At 38.8% G+C, this 26,518-nt stretch overlaps 1 protein-coding gene across 3 annotated transcripts in view; it reads left to right on the forward strand.

Moving 5' to 3' along the window:
* Nbas (NBAS subunit of NRZ tethering complex) overlaps positions 1-26,518 on the forward strand; it is a 470,946-nt gene that overhangs the window by 250,821 nt on the left and 193,607 nt on the right. For all 3 annotated transcript variants that reach the window (XM_045148869.1, XM_004665676.3, XM_045148870.1), the window contains 4 exons: positions 293-406; positions 1,946-2,059; positions 4,713-4,870; positions 6,414-6,503. In XM_045148869.1, coding sequence (XP_045004804.1) covers positions 293-406; positions 1,946-2,059; positions 4,713-4,870; positions 6,414-6,503 — 476 coding nt within the window. The remainder of the gene's footprint in view (positions 1-292; positions 407-1,945; positions 2,060-4,712; positions 4,871-6,413; positions 6,504-26,518) is intronic.

Below are 26,518 nucleotides of genomic sequence, written 5' to 3' on the forward strand. Positions count from 1 at the left end.
AGATGCATGCGCCCCCCTTGTGCATCTGGCTAACGTGGGTCCTGGGGAATTGAGCCTCGAACCTGGGTCCTTAGGCTTCACAGGCAAGCGCTTAACCGCTAAGCCATCTCTCCAACCCTGTTTTTGTTTTTTTGAGGTAGGGTCTCACTCTAGCCAAGGCTGACCTGAAATTCACTACGTAGTCACAGAGTGGCCTTGAACTCACGGCAATCCTCCTACCTTTGCCTACCAAGTGCTGGGATTAAAGGTGTGTGCCCCTGTGCCCAGCTGATTGTTAAATATTTTTTTGTAGTGCGCTTGTGTTCTGATCGCATCACCCTCATCAAGGAATGCATTTCCCAGTCTTCCACCTCCTACAAACAGTCTTTAAAGCTTCTAGATCTTGCCGAGTTACTAAGGGTTGCAGGTAAGTCTTTTGAATGCTAAGCTACACATTAAAGTGTTTCTTAACATAACCTATATGAAGATCAGCATATTTGACTATAGGTGTCATAGAGCATCTGTGAGCAAGTCATTGCTTTTTAGACAGTGGCGTACCAAAGGGTAAAAATACTTACTGAAAGAAAGCTTTAACTGAGAATGCTGCTGTGGGGTTCCCTGTTCAAACAGCACAATCTAGTAAAGGGCTCCCCCAAGGTCAGTACATAGACACCCATGTCATCATGGTCTAAGGGGACTATACTCCGTCCCTATCATCCATATCGTTCTATTTTTGCCAGCATAAAAGATACAAAATTGAAGGGGTTATAGAGTCTTATGCATAGATCTAGAAAGCCACTGAGGCCAGTAAATGTGTGGGAGGGTTGGCATCCCTGAGAGGCCACTGTATATATTGGAAGTATAGATTTGTATTTTGAACTGTGTACAAGCTCATAGGTAAGAGATTGTCCTTGTCATAGAAGAATCTCTGTACATTTAACACATTTGAGTAGTTGGAACAATTAAAGACTGTGGGGGCTTTTAAAGTTGGCCTGAATATAGTTTGCATTATGATATTTCCATGTGCCTATAGAACAAGGGGTGTAAGTCTTTGGTTTAAAAGTGGTAGGTTTTGGTGTCAACTGCATAAGGGGTAGACTTGTGATAAGTTAATATTGTAAACTCAGAAGGCTCAAGGAGACAGGTCTCTATGCATGTTTCGAAAGGAGTTTCTAGATTAGATTAATTGAGGTGGGAGGATTCATCCTAAACATGGGTGGCATCATTCTATGGGCTAAGGTCCAGGTCTAAATAAGAGGGGCTATACCCCTTAAACTGTAGGTTGAAATCCTTAAGTTACTTTTGTCAGGAATTTCAACATAACAATAATGAAAATAACTTACATAACTTTTTTTTTTCACCTGTATCCTTTAACTTATTTTACAATTCATGATTTCTCAAGCTATTATAATTCCTGTTTGCTTTTGAAGGATATATTTCTTCTCTCCCCCTTACCTTGGTAAGGAAAAGGCATAGACTATGGGACTATAGTACTTCTTGATTTCAATTTTAGAGTGAACATTTTAAAAATATTTTATTTATTTGAGAGAGAGAGAGAGCAAGATGTAGAGAATGGGTTTTTCAGGGCCTCTGTTCACTGCAAACGAGTGCCAGATACACATACCACTTTCTGCATCTGGCTTTATATGGGTACTGGGGAATCAAACCCAGGTACTTAGGCATTGCAGATGAGCACTTTAACTGCTAAGCCATCTCTCCAGCCCTTTGTGAGCAATTTAATTAAGAACTGATATTAATCAATAATTTTTTTCAGAGATATAGGGCTACTTCCATGCACAGTAAGTAGATTGAAAGGCCACAATTACTGCAACCATTTTTCCTTTAGTTATTTCAAGTTCATGTAAATCTCTGCTTTACTTTAGAATTAATTTGAAACATGCTATTCATGAGTTCTTTCATCAATTGATGCCACAATAATTGTCAAGTTATTTCCATATGTTTCCAGGTGAAGATGCAGAGGAACGGCGTGGGCAGGTTCTTATTCTTCTGGTAGAGCAGGCACTTTATGTTCATGACTACAAAGCAGCCAGTATGCATTGTCAGGAGCTGATGGCCGCAGGTGAGTAGACGGCTTCCTGAACACTGTGCTCAGGTCCTCTTCACAAGATGAGTAATAGAAAAACTGTATTCTGAAATCAGTTAGCCTGATTCATAAGTTAGCCCCATTTTTGCCTGCGATGTGTTTTATTAGCACTGACAAGTATGTATGGTGTCTGCTTATATATTAGTATTAATTTTTTAATAGAGTTTTAATTTCTGTAAGATTTTGGTTACTTTCTATTTCCTGTTTAAAATGTGTTTATAATTTTAGGAATAGTATTACATGAACTCTTTTAAAGCTATTTCATTTGGGTAAAACTAAAAATTTCAAGAATATACATAGGTTGTGACTACATAGTTAGCATTGGTATATTTAAAACCAGTGCTTTTCAAACTAATGTTGAAAAACTGAGAGGGTATTGAAATGTAAATACTTTCCATATTAAAATTTCTGTTCTTGGATAATAAGCAGCTCTGCACTACACTCTTCCCCTAAGCTTGTGCTTGAATCTGCATGGAAAGCCCACTGCCTCTTCCAGTGAAAGCATAGTGCTTGACTTCATGATAAGTCATGTACCTCACTTGTGTTCATGCACTTTTTTGTTTGCTGCTCATCATAAAATCAGAAACTGTGTATGCTGGATTAAATCTTTACCACTAGACTGATTTGTACACTTTTTAATGTCTACTGTCAGTATTATTGTATGAGAGAGATTGTACTCACCTGCTAACATACCAAGAGCAAATGGTGTTGGTAGCACCATCAGTGAGCAATCTGAGGGGGTTTATTGATTGAAAATTACTAAGAAAGGAATTGGGGTTATTGCTATATTGATAACTGTTTTAGTGGGCCCTTTTCTGTAGGTAGGCCAAGGTAAAAAGATTTGAAGGTTGTAAGAGGAAGGATTTAATCTGGCATTGAGGATATACAAATGTTAGTGCAACTGACTTCAACAGAAATTTGGCTAAGATCGAGGTTTGCTGTCCCCATAAGTGTGAGAGGTAAGGCTGAGGTCTAGTTGAGATGAAGCCTCAGGAGCCTTGAGGAAGTTTTGGTCAAGAAGATAATCTTTGGCAATATTCACTTAAACATTTCAGCATTAGAAAATTGATTTCAGGGCTGGGAAGATAGCTTAGTGGTAAAGGAGCTTGCCTGCAAAGCCTAAGGACCCAGGTTCAATTCCTGAATACCCATATAAGGCAGACACACAAGATGGCTTATGGGTTTAGAGTTCCATTGCAGTGGCTAGATGCTCTGGTGTGCCTGTTCTTTTTCTCTTTCCCTCCCTCTTTCCCCCCGTCTCTCCCTCCCTTCTTCTCTCCCTTCTTCCTATTATCTTTCTCTCTCTCAAATAAATAAATACAAAAAAATGATATTAACCAAAGGACTTTTCCAAATGAAACTCAGAATAATTTTTTGTATCAATATTGTATCAATGCAAAATTAGTTAGAGCTCTTTGTAATAATTTTATTCCTATAATACCTGAAGTAAATAATTTTTACTTTATATATAAATCTATGCTGGACCACATGATACCTTTGTTCGTTACAACAAAATCATATTTTTGAGCTGGAACACTCTCCTTCAACTAAGAATAAAAGTGTGGTTTAAAAATTCATATTGTCTAGTAGGAAGATATCTGCTATGAATCAGGAGTTGGCTCAGTTTTTGGCACTGACCTTAGATGACTGTCTTTTTCTATAAAGTGGATGATTTTGAGTGGGTACCTAGCTTAATGTCTTAATCTGGCACTTTACAGTTTCTGGTACTTTTTTCTTTTTAAAAAATATTTATTTATTTATTTATGAGACACAGAGAGAGAGAATGCATGCATGCACACCCCCTTGCATATTATGTGGGACCTGGGTAATTGAACCAGGATCCTTGGGCTTTGCATGCAAATGCTTTAACCGCTAAGCCATCTCTCCAGCCCCAGTTTCTGGTATATTTTTATATACTGATGTTACTTAGTCTTTTCAGCAACCCAAGAGGAAGATGGTACTATTATCCCTTTGTACTAGTAAAGGAAGGTGTGGCATTAGAACTTTTATAAGTTCACAGGACTGCTAAGCAAGTGGGTAGAGTCATACCCTTAGTATTATTAATTTGGATGTCCTCCTTTCTAGTCAACATCAAAGCTCAGTGTATTTGCATTCATTTCTGGTTATTCTGAAATTCAAGGGTCTTGTCAGAAACATGTGTCTGGAGTAGCAGCAAACCTGATAGATAATAAATCAGTCTAATCTTTCTTTACTGGCTTGGATTCTTATGCCTTTCTATGTGATGTGTCACTGACTAGGTTTGCTTTGGTACCACAAGACCTGAGTAGGAATGTTTTGTGTTTCACATTAAAAAAATAATTAATTATGTATTTATTTGAGAGTCTGGGAGAAAGAGGCAGAGAGAGAGAGAGAGAGTGAGAGTGAGTTAGAGAGAGCGAGAGCAAACAAGTGTGCCAGGACTTCCAGCCACTACAAACAAACTCCAGGTACATGTGCCACCTTGTGCATCTGGCTTTATATGGATACCGACGACTCAATTCTGGTCCTTAGGTTTTACAGGTAAGTGCCTTAACCCCTGAGCCTTCCCTCCAGCCCTGTGTTCCACACCTTACATGGACTTTCTTTTCTCCTTTTGAATATCATTCTTTTTTTCTTGTCAATTTTTCAGGATATTCAAAGAGTTGGGATGTTTGTAGCCAGTTAGGACAATCAGAAGGTTACCAGGACTTGGACACTCGTCAGGAGCTCATGGCATTTGCTTTGACACATTGCCCTCCTAGCAACATTGAACTTCTTTTGGCAGTGAGCAGTTCTCTACAGGCACAAGTAAGTGCTTCCAAATACAATAAACCCTGATCTGTATAAAGTGCATTTGGTTGTGGTGGGGGGGCATGGATATGAGAGTTTTGGTAATTTTTTTTTTAGTAGCATGACAATGTTATAGAAGAAAAACAGGTTGTTACATGAGAGATTGTGTGTGTATGCCTGTGTGCACTATGTAGCATATGCATATGTATGTGCATTTGCATGCACCCTGTGTGCAAATGTGAAGGTCAGAGTAGAATGTTGAGTGCTTCATCTAGCAGTCAACTACATGTTTCCTTGAATTAGAGTCTGTCTTTGAACCCGGAGCTGGTGTTTTCATGAGCCTTGGTGATTTTCCAGTCTCTACTCCCCCCAGGACTGGGATTGTAGACATGCAGTGTCAGCATACCCAGAAGCAGCTTATGAAAAGAAAGGGTTTATTTCCACATCATAGCTTTGAGCGGAAGTCAGGAAAGGGATGGAAAGAACAGAGAGCATGACATCACATCTTGTCACACCACCTGGGAGGAAACAGGAAGAATAACCTAGTTTCTACTGGCAAAGGTGGCTGAACTACAAAGTCCCAGTGTCACAACTCCTAAAGCAAGACTGCACCTCCCAAAGGCTCTACCACCTAGGGCATATGTATAAGGCTGCAGCACAAATATATGACCTATGAATTTTACATTCAAACCACCACAATGTGGGTGCTGCGGTGTTGAGCTCAAGGCTAATCTGGACCACTTGCTCTCTCATATTTGTGTGAAAAGTGCTCTTACCCACGTAAACATCTCTCTATTCCTATAAGAAGGAATTTGAAAGGCTATTAAACAGTGTTAATGGTTTTGTTATATTAAGAAAGAAAATGATGTAAGATAGGCTTGAAAAATTGAACTTAATTAAGGAATGAATGATTGAATGTGTGGGGGAAAGTTAGTATTGTCAAAAATAATGTATATGGAGCTGGGTGTGGTGGCACATGCCTTTAATCCAAGCACTTGGGAGGCAGAGGTAGGAGGATTGCCCTGAGTTCAAGGCCACCCTGAAACTACCTAGTGAATACCAGGTCAGCCTGAGCTAGAGTGAGACCCTACGTCAAAAAGCCAAAAAACATAAAAAATAAAACTAAATAAATAAATAAAAATAATATACATGGGAAGTGTGAGTGAAAGCAAGTGGTCACATACTCCCTGTAGAGTCCTTTAGAAGTTGCGAGTAGGCTGGGCCTTTTTTAGACTGATATAAATTTTCTAAAATCAGACTGGATCTGGAGAGGATAAGTAATGAGTGCCCTGGTTGAAAAATCCTAAGATGTGAGGAGACCATGGAACCCACAGTTTCATTGCATAGTCACTTATTACATTTGTGCTAGGTTTTAACAGTTGATACCCATTTATGAAACTTTTGAAGTCTTGGTGTAATCCTGTTGTCCCAAACTGCTTATTATAAAACAGCAATTGTTTCCCTCAAAAGGATGAGTATTTTCTAAATTTCAAAACTACATTGTGAAGACCAGCAATTTTTAAAAATACAATTTTTCATAAGATAACCTGTTTTGTTTCAGATTCTTTATCAAAGAGTGAATTTCCAGATCTCTCCTGAAGGAGGAGAAAATGCCGGTGTCTCACCTGTAGTTAGTAAAGTGCTAAAAGAGGTAAGCGAGTTACATGTGAGAAAAGGTTTGGAAAGGAGACTGTAAGAAAATGGAGTGAATTCCATCACCTAATCTCACGTGGGAGAAGGGGTGTGTATGTGTACATATGTATAGATTACTTTCATGTTCAGGTGAGCTCAAGAAATTATCTGAAGGGAGATACCCATGAACTAGTACATACATAAACAAGCACATGCCAACTTGCTACCACTCCTCCAGTTGTTTTCTGACCTTTCTCTCTCCTTCCACAGGTCACTACTGTCATGACGTGTCTTAACAATTCATCCTTGTGGCCTTTATGTTTTAAATAACTGTAACACCACACATACACACACACATACACACACACACACGCACACACATACCCTAATATGATAGTTTAATATTAACCTGTTTTATACTTTATAGCAATTGATATACTTAGAACTGTATTTTTAATATTTTATTTTATTTAGAGAGAGAGAGAGAGAGAGAGAGAGAGAAGGGCAGATAGAATGAGCATGCCAGAGTCTCTAGTCACTACAAATGAACTCCAGAAGCATGTGCCACCTTATGTGCCTGGCTTACATGGGTACTGGGGAATTGAACATGGGTCCTTAGGCTTTGCAGGCAAATGCCTTAACTGCTAAGCCATCTGTTCAGCCCAAAACTATGTTATGATTGAGAGTCACTTATACTGTTATGCATAACTAGAGTATTTTTCATTTTTTGCCATATAGAATTGTACATATATGTTATGGTTTATTCATTATAATGGTGATTAATATTGCTTTATTTTCAGCTTTAGCTGCTAAGTGATATCATTTTTTAAATTTAATTTAATTTTATGTATACTATAACAGGTTATACGCTTCTATCCCCTCACCCCCTACTCCCATTTACCTGGGGGCCCTCCTCAGTGAGGTTATGGAATTTACTATGAAGTCATGAAGTCCCCACCCAGTAAGTCTCTGTGGTGTAGTGGTATGGGGGGTCGGACAGGACCATGACTCCTCTGTGGATCTTGCGATCTTTCTGCCCCCCCCTTTCACAGTGTTCCTTGAACATTTCCAATCAGAGAACAGTTGGTTATCCAAAGAGGCTGTGTGCCGCCATTGCGCAAGTATGTACTTCTTGTCAGGTGGTTTATTTCATACTCTTCAAGGTCCCCTATTTATTCATGCTGTTGGTGACCATTGTCTTCCAGTGGCTCCCATAGTGCTTTCCAGGACTATTTAGAGCTATCCAGAAGGCAGCTAGTTTTCTTTTTGGCTTCAGCATGGTATTAAATAGCATAAATTTGTATACCTCTTCAGGCCTGTGTTTCTTCTTTTCTTTCTTTTCTTCTTCCTTCCTCTTTCCTCCTTTCTTCCCCTCTCTTCCTCCCCTCCCTTCCTCCTTCTCCTTTCCTCCTCCTCTATGTTTCTCCTCCTCCATCTTTCATCTTCCTTCTTTCTTCTTCATCTTTGTTTTTTTGTTTTTTGAGGAAAGGTCTCACTCTAGCCCAGGCTCAGGCTGACATGGAACATTCACTATGTAGTCTTATGGTGCCCTTAAACTCTCTTGACCCTCCTACCTCTGCTTCTAGAGTGCTGGGATAAAGGCATGCACCATTATGCCTGGCTTGTTGTTTTTAATTGAATGTATACATCTTACTTCACTAGTACTTTGTACTATGTACTGCCTTTAGTACCCTGGTACTAAACCTGAAGTTATGGAATCCATTTGTGTAATTAAGGGGAAAATATTTAGTTTTTGTCCATAGTAGTATATATAGCATATTTACCTTTTCCAATTTGTTAAAAATATGTTGAGTATGCATGTATATATATGTATGTATGTATATGTGTGTGTGTGTGTGTGTATACACATATACATACATACACACACATATACATACATACATACATACACACACACACATATGTGTGTGTGTGTGTTTTCCCAACTCAGTATTAAATGACCTAAAGATCTCAGAGAAGTATGTGATATGTCTTTTTGTCCATAATATAGAGTTTGCCTCTCCCTCCTGCAGTGGTGACACTGCTTGCTGGCCATTGGACATTCATCAGTGAGGGACATGTAATGTGCCTTTGCTGTCCGGTGTAGTAGTCACTAGCCACATGTACCTACAGAGCATTTGCCTCATGATTTGAAACATGTAACTTTGATTCATTTGTGTGTAAGTAGCCACAAGAGGTCACTGGTTTTCATGTTGGAGACCACAGCTTTTAATCATTCAGCATTCAGTAGAAAACTGTTTGGTGACTGGCAGTGAAGACAGTGGAATTTTGTTGTTGCTGTTAGACTCTTTCTGGAAGGATAACAAAGTGTTTTCCAGGGCCTGCAGTACTATGGGTACATTTCATTCTTACATGTATCTACAACTTGTAGTAGTTACTTGGCTTTCAACACCTAGAAACTCTATGATGATTCTTTATAGACTCATAGCAGTTCTTTAATAGCCTGTGGTCAAGGAGGAGTTTTCTTTCAGAGTTCAGTTGTAGGTTTACTTTTCATGAGATCTTCTTAACCCAAGACATTGATCTTTTGCATTTCTGTGGTCTACCCCCACCCAATACATCTCTTGCTCTGAATGTCTTTCTAACATTCTTTGTGGTTCTGCTTTTTATGCCTGCACTACCATTTTGTCTTCTCTGACTCTTACTTTTTTCATCCAAAGTATTTCTTTTTACTATTTCCTTTGAGTCTTCTAATTTTTCCCTCTTTTGCATACCTTAGATATTCTCACTAATTTTCCATTTCATTACTTTGTCTGGTAAGTGAAGCTGTGTCAGTTAGGCTTGCACTCTCTTTAAAGTGCTTGTTGCATAATGAATGCCTAGTATAGGCTTGCTAGAGCATAGTTCAAAGCACCACTGCAAGTTAGGAAGTAGAGTTTAGCTATAAAATAAATAACATGAGGTATACAGGATTTCTATCCTAATTCATTTGTCCATAGTGGTTGGTGACGTCCTGTTCTGCTTGGAGCATTCTAAGGGATGCAGTAGCATCCCTCTGTTGAGAGTGTAGAAGTGGAGCATATTTCTGCTGAGCTAGCTCCATGAGCTTGTTTTGAGTCCCTGTCATTCTTTAAGAAATCCATGAAAAGTCCTTTATGACTTTTGGGTTTTCTGTTTTCCATTATTACAATGAAAATGTCAGCCTGGCTCCAGGTGACTATTCTGGATTGGTCCCTGCTATGTTGCCACCAGTCAGCACATATTGCCCCATTAGAATCTCATCAGTAAATGATGATCACCATCAGTATGTTCCACTTAGTGGGAAACAAATCCTACCAAAGTGATTTTTTGCTGCTTTTTTTCTTCTTCTTAAAAGCTTTCCTGTTGTCTTCTGTCCTCTGTTAGTTGTGATAGATGTAGATTTCATGAAATGCTAATCTAAGCCCTCAATGTGCACATTACAGCTTTGATTCATGAAGCACATTTCAGTGTTATAGCTATATTATTAGGCTAAAATGTAAGTGGTTAGACATAAGAAGTTGTGTACTACACAGTAGCAATAGATATAATAATCACATTAAATTATAACTCATATGAGTGCTTAATACTTAAGACTTTCATTACTTCAGTTGTAAAAATTATTTATATATTCCACCAAAATAAAGATGTGGTTGTTTTAAACTAGTATTCATATTAAACAAGTGGATATCACACATTAAAAGACAAGACATTGGGGCTGGAGAGATGCCTTAGCGGTTAAGCGCTTGCCTGTGAAGCCTAAGGACCCCGGTTCGAGGCTTGGTTCCCCAGGTCCCATGTTAGCCAGATGCACAAGGGGGGGCGCACGTGTCTGGAGTTCGTTTGCAGAGGCTGGAAGCCCTGGCGAGCCCATTCTCTCTCTCTCCCTCTATCTGTCTTTCTCTCTGTGTCTGTCGCTCTCAAATAAATAAATAAATAAAAAATTTAAAAAAAAATAAAAACATACTATTTAAAAAAAAAAGACAAGACATTGGTTTTTGTGAATAATATATTTGCTTGTAAATGGAACAAAATGCAGACTCTGAATTAATACAAAATAACATATTTCCAATTTCTTATTGATGTTGGTTGTTATTTTTTTTAGATGGAACAGTATTCTATCACTCAGAATATATTAACATTTTGCTTAGTTAGTGTTACTTATATCATTATATCTGTATTTTCTCCAGATAAGTCTTTTTTGTTTGTTTGTTTATTTTTCTTTATTTATTTAAGAGCAACAGACAGAGAGAGGAAGAGGCCGATAGAGAGGGAGAGAGAATGGGTGCGCCAGGGCCTCCAGCCACTGCAAAAGAACTCCAGACATGTGCTCCTCCTTGTGCATCTGGCTTACGTGGGTCCTGGGGAATCGAGTCTTGAACTGGGTCCTTAGGCTTCACAGGCAAGTGCTTAACCACTAAGCCATCTTTTCAGCCCCAGATAAATCTTAGTAGAGTTATAGATTGTATACAAGGTTCCCATTCAAAAATCATTTCTCTGTGGGAAAACTTGTTATGAACATTTTAAGTGGCTACAGATTTATAAAATTGGACTAATTAATGTTTAAAACTCAACCATGTCCTTAGCATACTGCTAATTTGAATTTATAAAGGATTACTTAGAAAAGTCTTGAATAAAAGTGAGAAAAATGGCCATTAGGTTTCACTATTATGCCTAGTATTTACATTTTCCCTTTGTTAGGTGATTGGTATTTGAATTGTTTCTACTTTGTAGCTGTTATGGAAAATGCTTCTTGAGCAGTGGCATTCATTCAGGTCTTTGTTGTTTTCATTTCCTACCTGGGTACCTTGGAGTAGAATATGTTTATATTTAATATTTAACGAAACTGCTGACCTGTTTTCCAAAGTGGCTGCAATTTGTATTGGTAATATTTTCATTGTTGGTATAGAATTTCCAAGAAAAACAACTTAAGAGGAAGAAAGATTTTTTTGGTGAGGGAGGGACTCATGGATTTAGACCTTTCAGCTTTTGGTATTTGGTTACATTGCTTCTGGCTTGGTCGTGAGACAGAACATCACTGTGAAGAATGTGTGCTAGAGCAAAGCTGCTTACCCCCTGGAACACAGGAATTAGAGAGGAAATCATGGTGTGAAACAAGATTCAGCCCAGGAACATTCCTCACTGGCTGCCTTCTCCATAGGCCCCACCAATTCCACTAGTCTCATCAAGTTATGAATCCATTAGTAAATTAACCCACTGATGAAGGCAGAATCCTCATGGTCCAATTATTTCCCAAAAGGCCACCTCTGAAAATAGCTTTGGAGATTAAAGCTTGGAGACATAAACATTTGGGGTAACACAATATCCAAACCATAACTATAATGGGTTTTTTTTTTTTTTTTTTTTTTTGTTGTTGTTGTTGTTTTTAAGGTAGGTTCTCACTCTAGCCCAGGCTAACCTGGAATTCACTGCAAAGTGTCAGGGTGGCCTGGAACTCATGGCGATCCTCCTACCTCTGTCTCCTGAGTGCTGGGATTAAAGGCATGCACCACCACACCTGGCTTATAATGGTGTTTTTTGCATGTGTATATATGCATTTGTGTATATTCCTGTGTGTGGATACACTAGTGTGCATATGAGCTTCTGTGTGTACATGTGTGTGAAGGCCAGAGATTGATGCTGGGCACTTTCTTCCGTCACTGTCCACTTTATTTACTGGGACAGGTTCTCTGGCTTAAATCCAGAACTTGCCAATTCTGCGAGTCTACCTAGCTAGCTTGTCTTGAGGAGCTCCTATCTCTGCCTTCCAAGCACTAGGATCACAAGAACCCACTCATCAGGCATTTACATAGTTCTGAGGTTTCAAACTCTAATTCTCTCACTTGTGGTGAGCACTTTATCCACTGAGCCATCTTCTTATTCCAACTGTGACACCTCCTTTTTCTTCTAGGAATATGTTAAAGTTCTTGTTTCTGTACTTTTCCCCATAGCACTTATTATTATTTAAATTAAGTAGACACTTTATATGGACACTTCATGTGTAAGTACCATCATTTTCCCTCCTCTCTGCCCCCAGTCCGCTGAAGGCCCTCCTCATTGGGATTGCTGGTATTCACCATGGGATTGTAGGTTATTAGATGTGAGAGCCACATCAGTCATTGTCAGGGGAGTAGGCAATGTCTCTGGACATTCCCTTTTACTCTATAGCTCTTAAAATCTTTCCGTCCCCTCTTACTACAAATTTCCCTGAGCCATGGTGGGTGTGTTTTAAGTTTACTTTAGTGTTGAGCTATCAGTAGCTTCTGGATTTCTGCTTTGGTACATTTTGAGTTCCTCTGTGGTTTCACCTGGGCCCTCGCTGATGTGTGAAGGGTGGTTTATCTCCTTGGTTCTCATTGCCTTCTGAAACAAACAAATAAACAAAAACAGATTTTCCAAAGGAGAATGAGGTCAGTATAGGTTAAATGGAATAAGCGTTGTTAATTAAGAGAGACTTTGATGGGTGTAGCCTCTCCTTTGGCCAAAGACTAGTGGGAGCTTCTTGTTGGAGTCCATGATCCTGGTCTCTGTAGGATTCTGACTCTGTTCCTAGTTCCAACTATGGGTTCCTTTCCACTGAGTGGGTCTCTTAGTTAACTGGAGACCCATTGGTTACCCACCTAGGCTGGGTGCCACCATTGCGCAGGTGTGTACATTTTGTGAGGCTGGTTCATATAGCAGTGTCTCCTGCTTGCATATAACATTGTTGGCCATTTTCCTCCAGTAACTTATGTCTAGCACTATCCAGGCAGAACATCTGGGAACTGGCTTGCTTCTGGATTCCGGCTGGATCTCTCAGTGTTCTGAGTTGGTAGCATGTGGTGTCTTCAGCAATAGTCCTTTTGCTTCAAGTAGCTAATCAAGTGCTTTGACAGAAACCTGTCTTGATTTGGAACCTCATATAGGTCTCTCTAATCAACAGCTCAGTGTGGGTTGTAACTGATTTCTGGTGATGGGAGATACAAGCCAGAGCCAAATGTTTTGGCGTTAGGTTTCATCCTACCCTCTCCAGGACCCTTTTTACCAAACCATTTCTGTATACTCCTGCAGGGTTACATCCTTCAGTCTGCTATCCAGGAGAAAGGTTTCTCTAACAATTCATTTTGGATTTAGTTTTGTGTGTATCTTTCCCCGCCCTTCCATTTCCTAAACCCTTCCATCCCCATGTTCTTTTATTGTCAGGCTTTTAATGATGTATCTAAGAAATCTGTGCCTAATTTAGTTTTATAGCAATGTGCATTTTTTTCTGAGAAGCTTTAATTTTACAGTTATTGATAAATGAGTGACTGCTAATAGGGCACTTGTTTTTTGTATCAAACAAGTAGGGGCTTGAGGGGTATAGTTACATGCTAAAGGAAGAATTTAGAACATGACCTTATACCATACACAGAACTTCATTTATGAGCGTCCAATTTTTTTTTTAATGTTTCATGATAGCTTGTCCATTCTTAATGGATTTTACAATCTTGGAAATTTTATTTCTTAAGAGTGAAAGGAATTAGTTGTGAACCATCTCTGATAAGTTATTAGCATTTGTTACTGGTTGGTAAATGGTACATAGATATATACAGCAACTTTCTGATTTCTGCTTTTTTAAAATATGAAGCAGCTTAATCAAGAATGTTTTGCTAGACATGGTGGTGCATGCCTTTAATGCCAGCACTAGGGAGGTAAAGACAGGAGCACTGCTGTGAATTTGAGGCCAGCCTAAGACTACATCTTCAGGTCAGTCTGTGCTAGAGTGAGGAGCTACCAACTACCTCAGTGGTTTTAGATACCACCTTTGTGCTTAAGATTCCTGTGTTATGGTTCTAGCCTTTGTTCCAGGTTTTAGGTACTTGCATTTTGTGGTAATCCCAGCCCCTGTACTTTCTTTTGAGATGGGGTCTCGTTATGTAGACTAGGCCAATCTCTGGGTATCATCAGTAGTAATAAAACTACATTCTTGGGTTGGAGAGATAGCTTAGTGGTTAAGGTACTTGGCTGCAAAGCTAAAGGACCCAGGTTTGATTCCCTGGCACCCACATAAAGCCAGAAACACAAGGTAGCACAAGCATTTGGAGTTTGTTTGCATTGTTGGAGGTCCTGGCATGCTCATTCTCTCTCTCTCTCTCTCTTAAATAAGTAAAAACAAACAAAAACATGCTTGCTTTTTTTCTTTAAAAAAATATTTATTTGCAAGGGGAGAGAGAATATGAATGAATGAGAATGGCTGTACCCAGGGCTTCTAGCCATTGCAAAAGAACTCTAAACACATGTGCCACTTTGTGCATCTGGCTTTACATGTTATTGTAGAATCAAACTTAATCTGTCAAGTTTTTTTGTTGTTGTTTTATTGTTTGTTTTGTGATCTGTTTTTTTGTTGTTTGTTTGTTTTTCGAAGTAGGGTCTTACTCTAGCTCAGGTTGACCTAGAATTCATTATGTACTCTCAGACTGGCCTTGAACTCACAGTGATCCTCCTACCTCTGCCTCCTGAGTGCTGGGATTAATGGTGTGTGCCACCATGCCCGGCTGTGGTCTGTTTTTATTTCTATTTATTGACAACTTCTATACTTACAGACAATAAACTATGATAATTTACTCCCCTCCCCCATATACCACTTCACAACTCCACTCTTCATCATATCCCCTCCCTAGTCTCTCTTTTATTTTGATGTTATCATCTTTTTCTCCTATTAATGAGGGTCTTGTGAAGGCATTGCTAGGCACTGTGAGGTCATGGATATCAAGGCCAATTTCTTTTTTATTTTCTTTTTGTTTCTTTTGTTTTTTTGAGGTGGGATCTCACTCTAGCCCAGGCTGACCTGGAACTCACTATGTAGCCTCAGGGTGACCTTGAACTCATGGCGATCCTCCTACCTCTGCCTCCTGAGTGCTGGGATTAAAGGCATGTGCCACCATGTCTGGCTGAGGCCAATTTCTGTCTGGACAGTGTAAGGAGTGGTTCCCTTCTTTGGCTCTTTCATTCTTTCCACCACCTCTTATGCAATGGACCCTGAGCTTTGGAGGGTGACTTGTTTCAGTGTGGTACACTTCTCTGTCACATCTTCTCAGCACTATTGGGTCATCCTGGTGGTCATTGCCATCTGAAAATACAAGTTTCTTTACCAAAGGTGAGAGTAGCATTATTATCTGAATATGAACATTAAGAGTAGTGCTTTCATGACGGTTTGGTGAGACTAATATATGTATTTAGCCAGACAAGAGCAGGCTTTATGTCCCTTAGGCTCGTGACCTCCCCTGCCATAGACTTTTGATTAGGTTTTCAGTACTAGGCATGTATTTCCTCCCATAGAGTGGGCCTCCAGTCCAATTAGAGAGGAGTTGATTTCCCCCAGATTAGACATGCCACTATTGTACCCATTTGGTCATTTGGCCTGTGTGGCCAAACTTGAGGCTTCCAGTGTCCTCTGTTTTCACTGCTGATGACTTCTGTCTCCTGTCGCGCTGCATGCAGTGCAGCTTTTCCCAGCTTTCAGTTGACTGGTCTACAGGGAGAAAGTTTTCTGCTCAGTATGAGCTTGATTTCTCAGTGACCTTGCTGCCCAGACGTGTGAAGTTTTCAGCAATAGGGTCTTACCATCTGGCACTTGTAGAAAACCAAGGACCTTGGCAAAAACTTGTAATGTTTTGGAGGCAACAAAGTCCTCCCTGGCCAACAACTCACTGGAAGGTATCCCATCCCTGGCACTGAAAATTTTCTAGTGGCAATCTATGGCTTCTGGATGTGCCATTGTCCAAAAGAGTAGCCTTTCATATGTCTTATTCAGAATATCTTGAATTTTGATTGACCCTCCCCCATCCTTTTCTTATCTTACTCAATATCTTCCCCTGACCTCACTTAGGCCATTCCACTCCCTGTAATCTGTTCTTGTACTTACACATATATAATACCATCCCCTTAAGTACTTCCTTCCCCTCTCTCCCTTATAGCCTTTTTCTAGCTTTTTACTGGCCTCTGCTACCAATTTTTGGTACAGCTCACACACAAGTCTAAACACTTGGAGCTAGGCTCCACATATGAGAGAGAACATGCAGCATTTTGCTTTTGGGGCCTGAGTTAACTCACTTAGTATAATCCTTTCCAGACCCATCTACTGCCCTGCAAATTAAAACTCCATCTTGTAAATGTACCACATCTTTATTATCCATCCACTTGTTGAGGGACATCTAGGCTGGTTCCATTTCCTAGCTATTGTGAATAGAACAGCAATAAACATGGTTGTGCAAGTATCTCTAAAGTAGTGAGAAGAGTCATTAGGATATATGCCTAAGAATGCTATAGTTGGATCATATGGCAAATCTATTTTTAGCTGTCTCAAGAACCTCCACACTGATTTCCACAGTGGCTATTCCAGATTACATTCCCACCAAAAGTGTAGAAGGCTTCCCCTTTTTCCACATCCTTGCTAACATTGCCATTTGTTTTCTTGATTATAGCCATTCTGACAGGTGTGAGATGGAATCTCAAAGTAATTTTAATTTACATTTTCCTTTTTTTATTAATTAGCTTTGTACTCAGTGAATACAGTTAATTTGGTGCCATTATTAGGCTCATCCATTACCTACTCCCTCCCCTTGGCCCTTCCTTGTTGAGGTATATGGGTCATGCATTATGGAGTCAGCCCACAGTTATGGGTAGTATAAATGTCTGCATATCATGACCCAACATGTGGCTCTGACATTCTTCCAACCTCTTCTTCTGCAAAATTTCCCTGAGCCATATTGGGTTCATTTTTGGTCTGCTTCAGTGATGAGGTGTTGAGGGCTTCTGGGTCTCTGGATCTCTGATTTGGTAGGAGTTGATTTTTCTCTGTGTTGATGTCCTTCACCCTTGTGCTGGTACCTGTTTCACCAAGAAAACAGCATCCTTGCTGGTTTTGCCAATTGTTCTTAGTTTCAGCTGAGGCCATTTTGAGGTATGATGTGGTGGCTATCTTCTTGGGATCTACATCTGTCTGAAAAAGAGAAGCAGATTCTCCAATGGAGAGTAAGTTAGCACCAGACAAATGAGATAACCCTTACTTTTTTGTAGAGAATTTAATAGGTGTAGGCCCTCTTGTAGCCCACGATTGGTGGTAACTTGATAGTGGAGAGAAGGCTTATGTTTGGATATGGTTTTGACTTGTTTCCCAGCTCCAGCTATGGATCCCATACCACTGAGGGAATCAGGTAGCTGAATCAAGAGCTGTTGGTTTCCCACCATGGCTATGTGCCACTGTTGCACTTTTATGAGCATCATGACAGGTTATTTGCTGCTAAGTAGGTGATACCATGAGTTGCTTGGACAGATATTGGTCATTTTCCCCCAGTTGCCCATGTAGCACCTTCTGGCACTAGACGCGCTGACTGACTGGGAACTGACTCTCTTCCAGCTTCCAGCCATACCATTCCATTTTATGTGTCAATCGCATAAAGTGTCTTCAGCAGTAGGGTCTTACCACTAACCTTTGGTGGGTCATCAAGTACTCAGACAGAAATCTGTCTTTCTTTTAGGAAACCTTGTAGGTCTCTCTGATCAAAAGCTCATTGTGGATGATAGCCCAATGCTGGTACTGGGAGTGACCAGTCAGTAACCACTAAAATGAAGAAAAAGATAACTAATAAAAAAGAGATAGAGAGAAGAGAGAGAGAGTATGTGTGTGTGAGAGAGAGGCAGGCTATGGAATATTAAGGTTAGTCTTCATCATACCCTCTCCAGTGTCTTGTGGGTCAGGTGTTCCCTCTAAGGGCCTGGTGAAGGATCAGACTTTTGGTTTGCCTTTTAGGATGTAGAATTTTATGGTACCATTGCTGTTTGGGTCTAGATTTGTGTTTCCTTCCCCTTTTTTCCTCCTCTCCCTCCCCACCCATCCTATTGTCTAATCCAGGAGAAGCTTGCTGGGTGTGTTAGACATCTTGGATTCAGGTTAGGTGCTGTAGTAGATGAGTGAGACTATGTGGTGATTTTTTTTTTCTGTGATTGGGTAAGTTCACTGAGAATGATCTGCTAATGATGTAGAACACTTTTTTAGGTGTTTATATGCCATCTGTATTTCTTCCTTTGAGATCTCCATGTTTAGTTCCATAGCTCATTTTAAAATTGGGATGTTTGAGTACTTATTGTTCTGTTTTTTGAGTTCTTTGTATATTCTGGATATTAATCCTCTGTCAGATGTGTAACTGGCAAAGATTTTCTCCCATTATGTAGGTTGTCTCTTTGCTCTATTCATAGTGACCTTTGCTATATAAATGCTTTGTAATTTCATGAGATCCCATTCGTTGATTAGTGTTTTTATTTTCTGAGCAATTGGGGTTATATTCAGAAAGTCATTGTCTATGCCAATATGTTGAAGGGCTTCCCGTACCTTTTCCTCTAGTAGAGTTTCAGGTCTGATATTACGGTTCCTAATCCACTTGGATTTGATTCTTGTACATGGAGAAAGACAGGGATCCGTTTTCATCCTTCTCCATGTAGATATCCACTTTTCTCAGCAATACTTGTTAAGGAGGCTGTCTTTTCTCCATGAATATTTTGGGTGGGTTTTTTTTTTTTTTTTGGTCAAATATCAGATAGCTGCCTGGATTAACATCTGGGTCCTCTATTCTTTGTCACTGATCTATGTGTCTGTGTTTGTTCCAGTACCATGCTATTTTTGGTACTATGGCTTTGTAATATAGTTTAAAATCAGATATGGTGATGCCTCCAGCCTTTTTATTGCTCAAAATTGTTTTGGCTATTCAGGATTTTTTGTGCTTCCAAATGAATTTTAGGATTGTTTTTCTCTACTTCTGGGAAGAATGCCTTTCGAAGTTTAATGTGAATTGCATTAAATTTATAGATTGCTTTTGTTAAGATTGACATTTTCACAATATTGACTCTTCCATTCTAAGAACATGGGATGTCTTTCCATTTCCTATTGTCTCCTGCAATTTCTTGCTTGAGTGTTTTAAAGTTTTCATGGTAGAGTTCCTTCATTCTCTTGGTTAGGTTTATTCCAAGGTACTTTATTTTGAGGCATTTATGAATGGGAGAGATTCCTTGATTTCATCCTCCACATATTTGTTGTCAGTATTTAGGAAAGCTATTGATTTCTTTGTGTTTATTTTATATCCTGCTACATTGCTAAAAGTGTTTATTAGCTCTAACAGTTTTCTGGAAATTGTCTTTAGAAGTCCTTTATGTATTGAATCATATCATCTGCAAATAATGATAATTTGATCTCTTTCTTTCTAATTAGTGTCACGTTTATGTGTGTCGCTTACCTTATTGTTATAGCTAGGACTTCCAGTACTACCTTAAATAAAAGTAGGGGCAGTGGATACCCTTGTCTTATTTTTGAATTTAGTGGAAAAGCTTCAAGTTTGTCTCCATTTAGTATTATGTTGGCTGTAGGTTTGTCATAAATACTTTTTATCATGTTGAGATATGTTCCTTCTATTCCCAGTTTCTGTAGGACTTTTATCATGTAGGAATATTGGATTTTGTTGAATGCCTTTTCTGGATCTATTGAGATGATCATGTGATTTTTGTCCTTCAGTCCATTTATATATTCCATTTATCAATTTGCATATGGTGAACCATCCCTTTATCTCTGGGATAAAGGCAACTTGGTCAGAGTGAATGATCTTTATGATATATTCTTATATTCTGTTTGCCAGTATTTTCATTAATTTCTACCCTAATGTTTATTATTTCTTCCCTTCTACTGATTTTTGGTTTGTCCTGTTATTCTTTTCCCAAGGCCTTAATGTGAAGCAGTAAGTTGTTTACTTGTGAACTCTTTAATTGCTTAATATAGGCACTTAGAGCTAAAAATTTTACTCTTAGGACTGCCTTCATTGTGTCCCAAAGGTTTTAGGATGTTGTTTTGTCATCATCATTTGATTCTATGAATTTGTTGATTTCCTTTTTGATTTTTTCAATGACCCATTCATCATTCACTATTATACCTTATTGTTTCTATGAACTTTTATATGCTCTGCAGTTTTTCTTGTTACTGATTTGTAGTTTAATCCCATTGTGATCAGATAGAGTACAAGGGATTATTTCAATTTTCCTATATTTGTTAAGAGTTGCTTTGTGTCCTAATATATGGTCTATTTGGGAAAATGTTCCATGTGCTGCTGAGAAAAATGTATATTCTGCAGAATATGGATGGAATATTCTATATATATCTGTTAGGTCCATTTGTTTCATGATATCATTTAATTTAGATGTCTCTTTGTCAGTTTTTTCCATGATGACCTGTCAATTGATGAGAGTGGGCTATTGAATTCCCTGGCTACGACTGTGTTTGGTGTTATCTGTGATCTTAAGTCTAATAGTGTTTGTTTGATGAAATTGGGAGCCCCCATCTTAAGTGTATATACGTTTAGGATTATAATGTCTTCCTGTTGGAGTGTTCCTTTAATTAGTAGAAAGTAACCTTCCTTATGTTTCCTTACTATGTTTTGTTCTCTCCTTCATCTATTCTAGTGATGAGACTTTCCATAGAGTTTTTTATTTCACTGTGTTTTTCAGTGGTCAAATTTCTGCCTGGTTTTTCTTCTTTTTCTGTTTTCTTACTCATGTGTTATAATGATCTCCTTATTTCATTAAGCTGGTTTCCTGTGTTCTCTTGGAATTCCTTCAGGAGTTTGTTTTATTCTTTGATTTCTTTGAGCATAGATACAATTTTTTTTTTTTTTGAAATCTTTGTCAGGCATTTCACCTAAAACAGTCTCATTGGGCCCATTTCTGATGGATTTATAATGTTTGGTGGGATTGTATTGTCTTGATTCTTTGTATTTCTTGTATTATAATATAATTTTTGCATTCTGAGTTGATTTTATGTTTGGATTTTCTAATAATCTGTGGTGCCTTTTTAATTTTTATTTATTTATTTATTTGAGAGTGACAGGTAGAATAAATAAAAAAAAATTTTTTAAAAAAGGCACCACAGATTATTAGAAAATCCAAAACATAAAATCAACTCAGAATGCAAAAATTAAAGAGAGAAAGACAGATAGAGGGAGAGAGAGAGAATGGGCATGCCAGGGCTTCCAGCCTCTGCAAATGAACTCCAGACGCATGTGCCCCCTTGTGCATCTGGCTAACGTGGGACCTGGGGAACCGAGCCTCAAAGCGCTTAACCGCTAAGCCATCTCTCCAGCCCGCCTTTTGATTTGGAAATCCAACTTTATGTACCTTCAAAGAGTAGGAATTTATGGTGCCATGTGTAGCTCTTGTAATCCAATCCAACTGCAGAAGAAATCTTAGGTGTTGACTTTGCCTGATATTCAAGTATTCTAGTGGGCTGAGTGGAGTAATTTACTGGCAAATTTTAAAATGCAACTGAGAAATATACATAGCCAATAAAACCAGCACAGAGTATGCAAGTGTGGGGATTGAAACAAACAGATAACCTTATAAAGCCAAAATTCCTAATGGCATGTGTTCTACACCCTTAATCCTTTAAGCTGGGAGGTTGAGATTTCTGTTCTGAAATGGGTTTCAGATCAGCCTGGTTTTGAATCAGACCCTGCCCTCAATAATGACAGAAGAAAAAGACAAAGGCCCTGAGAAATTTAAAGCTTTAAAGGCAGCAATAGTCAACCCCCAAATACTGTTCAATTGAGAATGGTAAAGCCCACCAAGAATAAGATAACCATAACCTGCCCTGACATAGAAGGAGCTCTTCCAGTGCTTGCCTATGTACCTGCTTTTTTGTTAGCCAGCCTTGTTACCTTTTGGGGTAGATTCAAATCCCACCAATACTGAGTGCCCACTTCAATCCCTCTGTGTTGTGTTGTGAATCTGGTGTTCTGATCAGCTGTGTTGGATGGCCTGCCTCTGGGAGCTGAATGTGTTCTCCAGAGGGTTGTGGTGCTGTGGGTTGGCGAATGGGATCGTGCAGGAAGGCTGGAGTTGTACTGGAACTGCTCAACTGGTCCTGCCTCTATCCCCTTCAGCAGCTCCTCTTCTGTTCCCCTTTAGGTTTCTTAACTTTGTAAGGAGGCTGAGGTTAGAAAATTCCCTTGTTTGGTCTCTGCTCACGTAGCTGAGCCCCTGGTGGGCATGTATATTCACGCCTGTTCATATAGATCAGTTCGGGTCCATAAGCTCCTTGGTAGGATTCTGGCAGATTTCCTCCTTTCTGATAGATCTTAGTCTCTCCTGCTTCTCTGCTGTGGCCTTTTCAGAGGAAGAGTGTATTTTGGTGTGTTTTTGCTGGGTTAGTGTGACTCTTATGCAGCCATCTTACACAGACATCCCTGTTAGGCTTTGAAAGCAAGTGCCTTTAACCCTGAACATTCTTCCCAGCCCTTGAAAACTCCATTCTTAGTATTCTGAATGTAGGATGAAAATTTTTATAAGTGTTAAGAGTCAGGAAAGTGTTTGAATTATTTAAGGATATATTAGAGAACATGTTGTGGTTGAGCCTAGGCTGAGTTCTATTTATTATTCTTGCGTAGGCTGTGTCAACCACCAGATTATTTTAAAGGAATCCATCATGTTTTCCTTATATTGTCAGACACAATTATTTATCATGGCAGATGACCAATGAGAATTTATTTGTAACATACTGGATATGTAGAGCTGTTCTATTCTAGTGAAGCACTTTAGTCATGCTATCTTTTGTTGTAGCATTTGGAAGATGTTATAAGTACTTAGTTAACCTTTGAGCTACATAGTGTACTTGACATTCATTAGATTTCATATTAAATTTTATGCTGGGAATTGTTGATCTGCTTTTGGTGTCTAATCTATTTTTGTTATTCTATACTCTAAATTAGCACTTTGCCACTACAAATAGAAAAAGTGTCAGTAGGAATCATTTCAGGAATAAATTTTCTCTAACCTCTTTTTTTCTTTACATGCTATATATAGTCAAAAGCAAAATATTTTACTTATTAACAACTCTGGTTGCACTGTGATCTTGGTAGACCACTCCCAAATTGCATGTTTATTCTGTGGTCCAAACGAGCCTTGCATTTCATTTTCTCTTTTTTTAGTTCTCCATAGAGGAAGGTCTTAGGAGAAATCCTTTATTCACATACATTTATGAGCATGTGAATTTCATTTATCTTCTGAAATAATCTTTTATATTTCATGTCTTAAATTTCTCATCTTTAGCCCATCCATCCATATGAATAGAAGTAATGTTTAAGGTTTGTTTTTTGAAGGAGAATAATGGTTTTATGTCATGCATATTTTGATACCTTTCACTTGATTTGAATTACCTCCAAGACTAAGAGCTGTGTTTCTTTTTGTTGTTGTTGTTCTTTCGAGGTAGGGTCTCACTCTCACCTAGGTTGACCTGTAATTCACTATGTAGTCTCAGGGTGGCCTTGAACTCATGGTGATCCTCCTACCTCTGCCTTCCGAGTGCTGGGATTAAATGTGTGCGCCACCACACCCAGCTAGTGCTGTATTTCTTAGCATGTTTATATTTTTAGTTCTGGTTTTGGATTAGTTGATATTCCAATCATTTGATATGCCTTCTCAATTAAGAAGATTCCACAGGTGAACAGGGATTGAAAATGTGATGTGAAATTCCATTTGAGTCATGTTATTCTAGATATAGTAATTTGAAAATACATCTTCAAACATTTAAACAGTGCAATAACTACATTCTTTCATGTAAAGAGCTGTGAGTTTCAGAGAGTCTCACACATTCTAAGGATATGATAATGAGTAAACCAGGCCATGGCTCTTGAATAGCTTGCTCTGTCACCAAGACAGAACAATCATGTCAGTGTGCTGTGGAAGTATATTAAAAGTTTTTATATAATGCTGTGAGTTGGCAGAAGGGTGCTACATGATCTTAACAAGATGCAACTTAAAGCAAAAATATTACATGCTAAGATAATGTAGACCATCTTGACACCATTGGAGTAGGCATCAGTTTCTTAAATTTGAAACAGAATAGACATAAATTTAAAAAATTGATCAATTGCACTACTTAAGAATTGCTGTTTATCACAAGACAGCATAAATAAAAATGAAATATAATCCACATGTAATATGCATAATTCATAGGTTGAATAAGGCAAGTGTATCCACAATGCATACAAAACCTCTTATAGCTGAACAAGAGAGATGAATACTCAGTAGAAGGTTAGCAACATAATGATAACTAAAAAATATGCATAAAGGTGGTTATTTTCATTAATCATTGCCAAGATGCAGATTTAAATCACAAAAGATAATACTATATACCAATAGTAATCATTAAAGTAAAAATGACGTTTCAGTGTGTCGGGGGAGTGGGACAGGTGGACTCTTATTACTGATTAGAGTCTAAGTTGGTGTAGCCACTTGAGAAAATGGTTAGCTGCATTGCTGGGTCTGGACCTCTATATCCTCTATGTTGTAGCAATTTCTCTGTGAGTGATGCGCTTGAACATACAATATGTTCAACACCCAACCCAGGCAGCATTGCTGGCATTAGCTTCACTCCAGAGGCTATCCATGTACTCCTCTATACAAAAAAAAATAAATAGCCAGACCTGGTGGAGCAAACCTATCAACTCAGCTATTTAGCATACTGAGGCAAGAGGACTATAAGTTCAAGGCTTGCCTGGGCTACAGAGTGAGCTCAAGGTCAGCCTAGACATCTTACTGAGAGCTAGTCACAAAATAAAAATGAAAAGAGAGCCAATGATGTAGCTCAATGGTACATTGCTTACCTAGCATGGCCAAAGCTCTAGTTCAGTCCCCAGCTCTGGAGGTTTAAGTAAAAATACACACACACAATTAAATTAACTAATTATATGTGCTATATTTGCATATATATTCACAATAACATACCTGCCCTCATGTAGCATGAAAATAGGTGAGGAAATACACATCGCTGCAGGTCAAGAGGGTGTTGAATCTGACTGGTGTATCCAAGTCTGCCTGAGAGAGTCTTCTCAAATTCTCTGGGGACTGATAACATCAGTGTTAAAAACTGATTAAACTGTACACTTATATATGTACTGTTTTGAATGTCTTTTAGTTTTTTTAAGTACCAGTTCTTTATTATGTAGTCCAGGCTATCGCAGAAAGCCCCATGTAGTCCATACTTGTTTCAAACTGTCCATCCTCTTGCTTTCTATCTCTCAACTGTTGGAATAACAGGTGTGCACCAGTAAGGCCACCTTTAAAATAACTACTTTGGTGTTTATGTTCTCTTTCCGTTTCTACACACTATGTACATATATAGCACATTGTGAAGCCCTGGCACATAGCAAACATTTTAAAATGGTAGTTCTTACTATTATTGCTATTGCTTTTGAGGGGAGATGTACATGTTTTCCTATCAAGGCCTTTATATCTGGCCTTTACAGAAATATTAGGTGATGGGTCTGTCATTTTCTCCACAGAACAGGATGAACAACTTCCTTGATTGTAAATGTAGAAAGAAGTTAGTCCACTAGGTTCTTGACAGTCTCCATAACTAGGAAGGAAGGTTGCATTCTGCTCTAAGTGCATTCCAGTTCATGAAGGTTAAACAAATGCGTATTACTCCTATTTTCTGCCCTTCCTGTCTTCAAAACTCAGTATATATTCCATTTACAGCCCATCTACATTTGGAATGGGCACATTTTGAGTGCTTCAAGGTCCCAGGGACTAGCTGTTGTTGTGTTGGGCAGAACAGGTTAAAGGCAATTCTGGATATATGTTTCATTCAGTTCCCACACCCATTGATAATTAACACTGGACCTGTATCCTCTGCTGACCCAGCTACTTGAAAAGCTTACTCCACTAACAAACTTACAGATAGGTTTTTAGTCTAATTAGATCTGTTGATTTAAGCCATGTTCTCCATTCCAGAATAAAAATATTTTATCGCTTAGTTATATTTGTCATATTACTGTTTTTATTTATTTATTTATTTTTGCTGTTGTTTTTTTGAGGTAGGGCCTCACAATAGTCCAGGATGACCTAGAATTCACTCAGGGTCTCAGGGTGGCCTCAAACTCACAGCAATCCTCCTACCTCTGCCTCCTGAGTGCTGGGATTAAAAGTATGCACCACCACACCTGGAGATATTACTGTTTTGTTAATAGCCAAGTTTAGTCATGGGTCATAGAAACCTTCTAG

Source organism: Jaculus jaculus, chromosome 5 (assembly GCF_020740685.1).
Source record: "Jaculus jaculus isolate mJacJac1 chromosome 5, mJacJac1.mat.Y.cur, whole genome shotgun sequence".
NCBI classification, from domain to species: Eukaryota; Metazoa; Chordata; class Mammalia; order Rodentia; family Dipodidae; genus Jaculus; species Jaculus jaculus.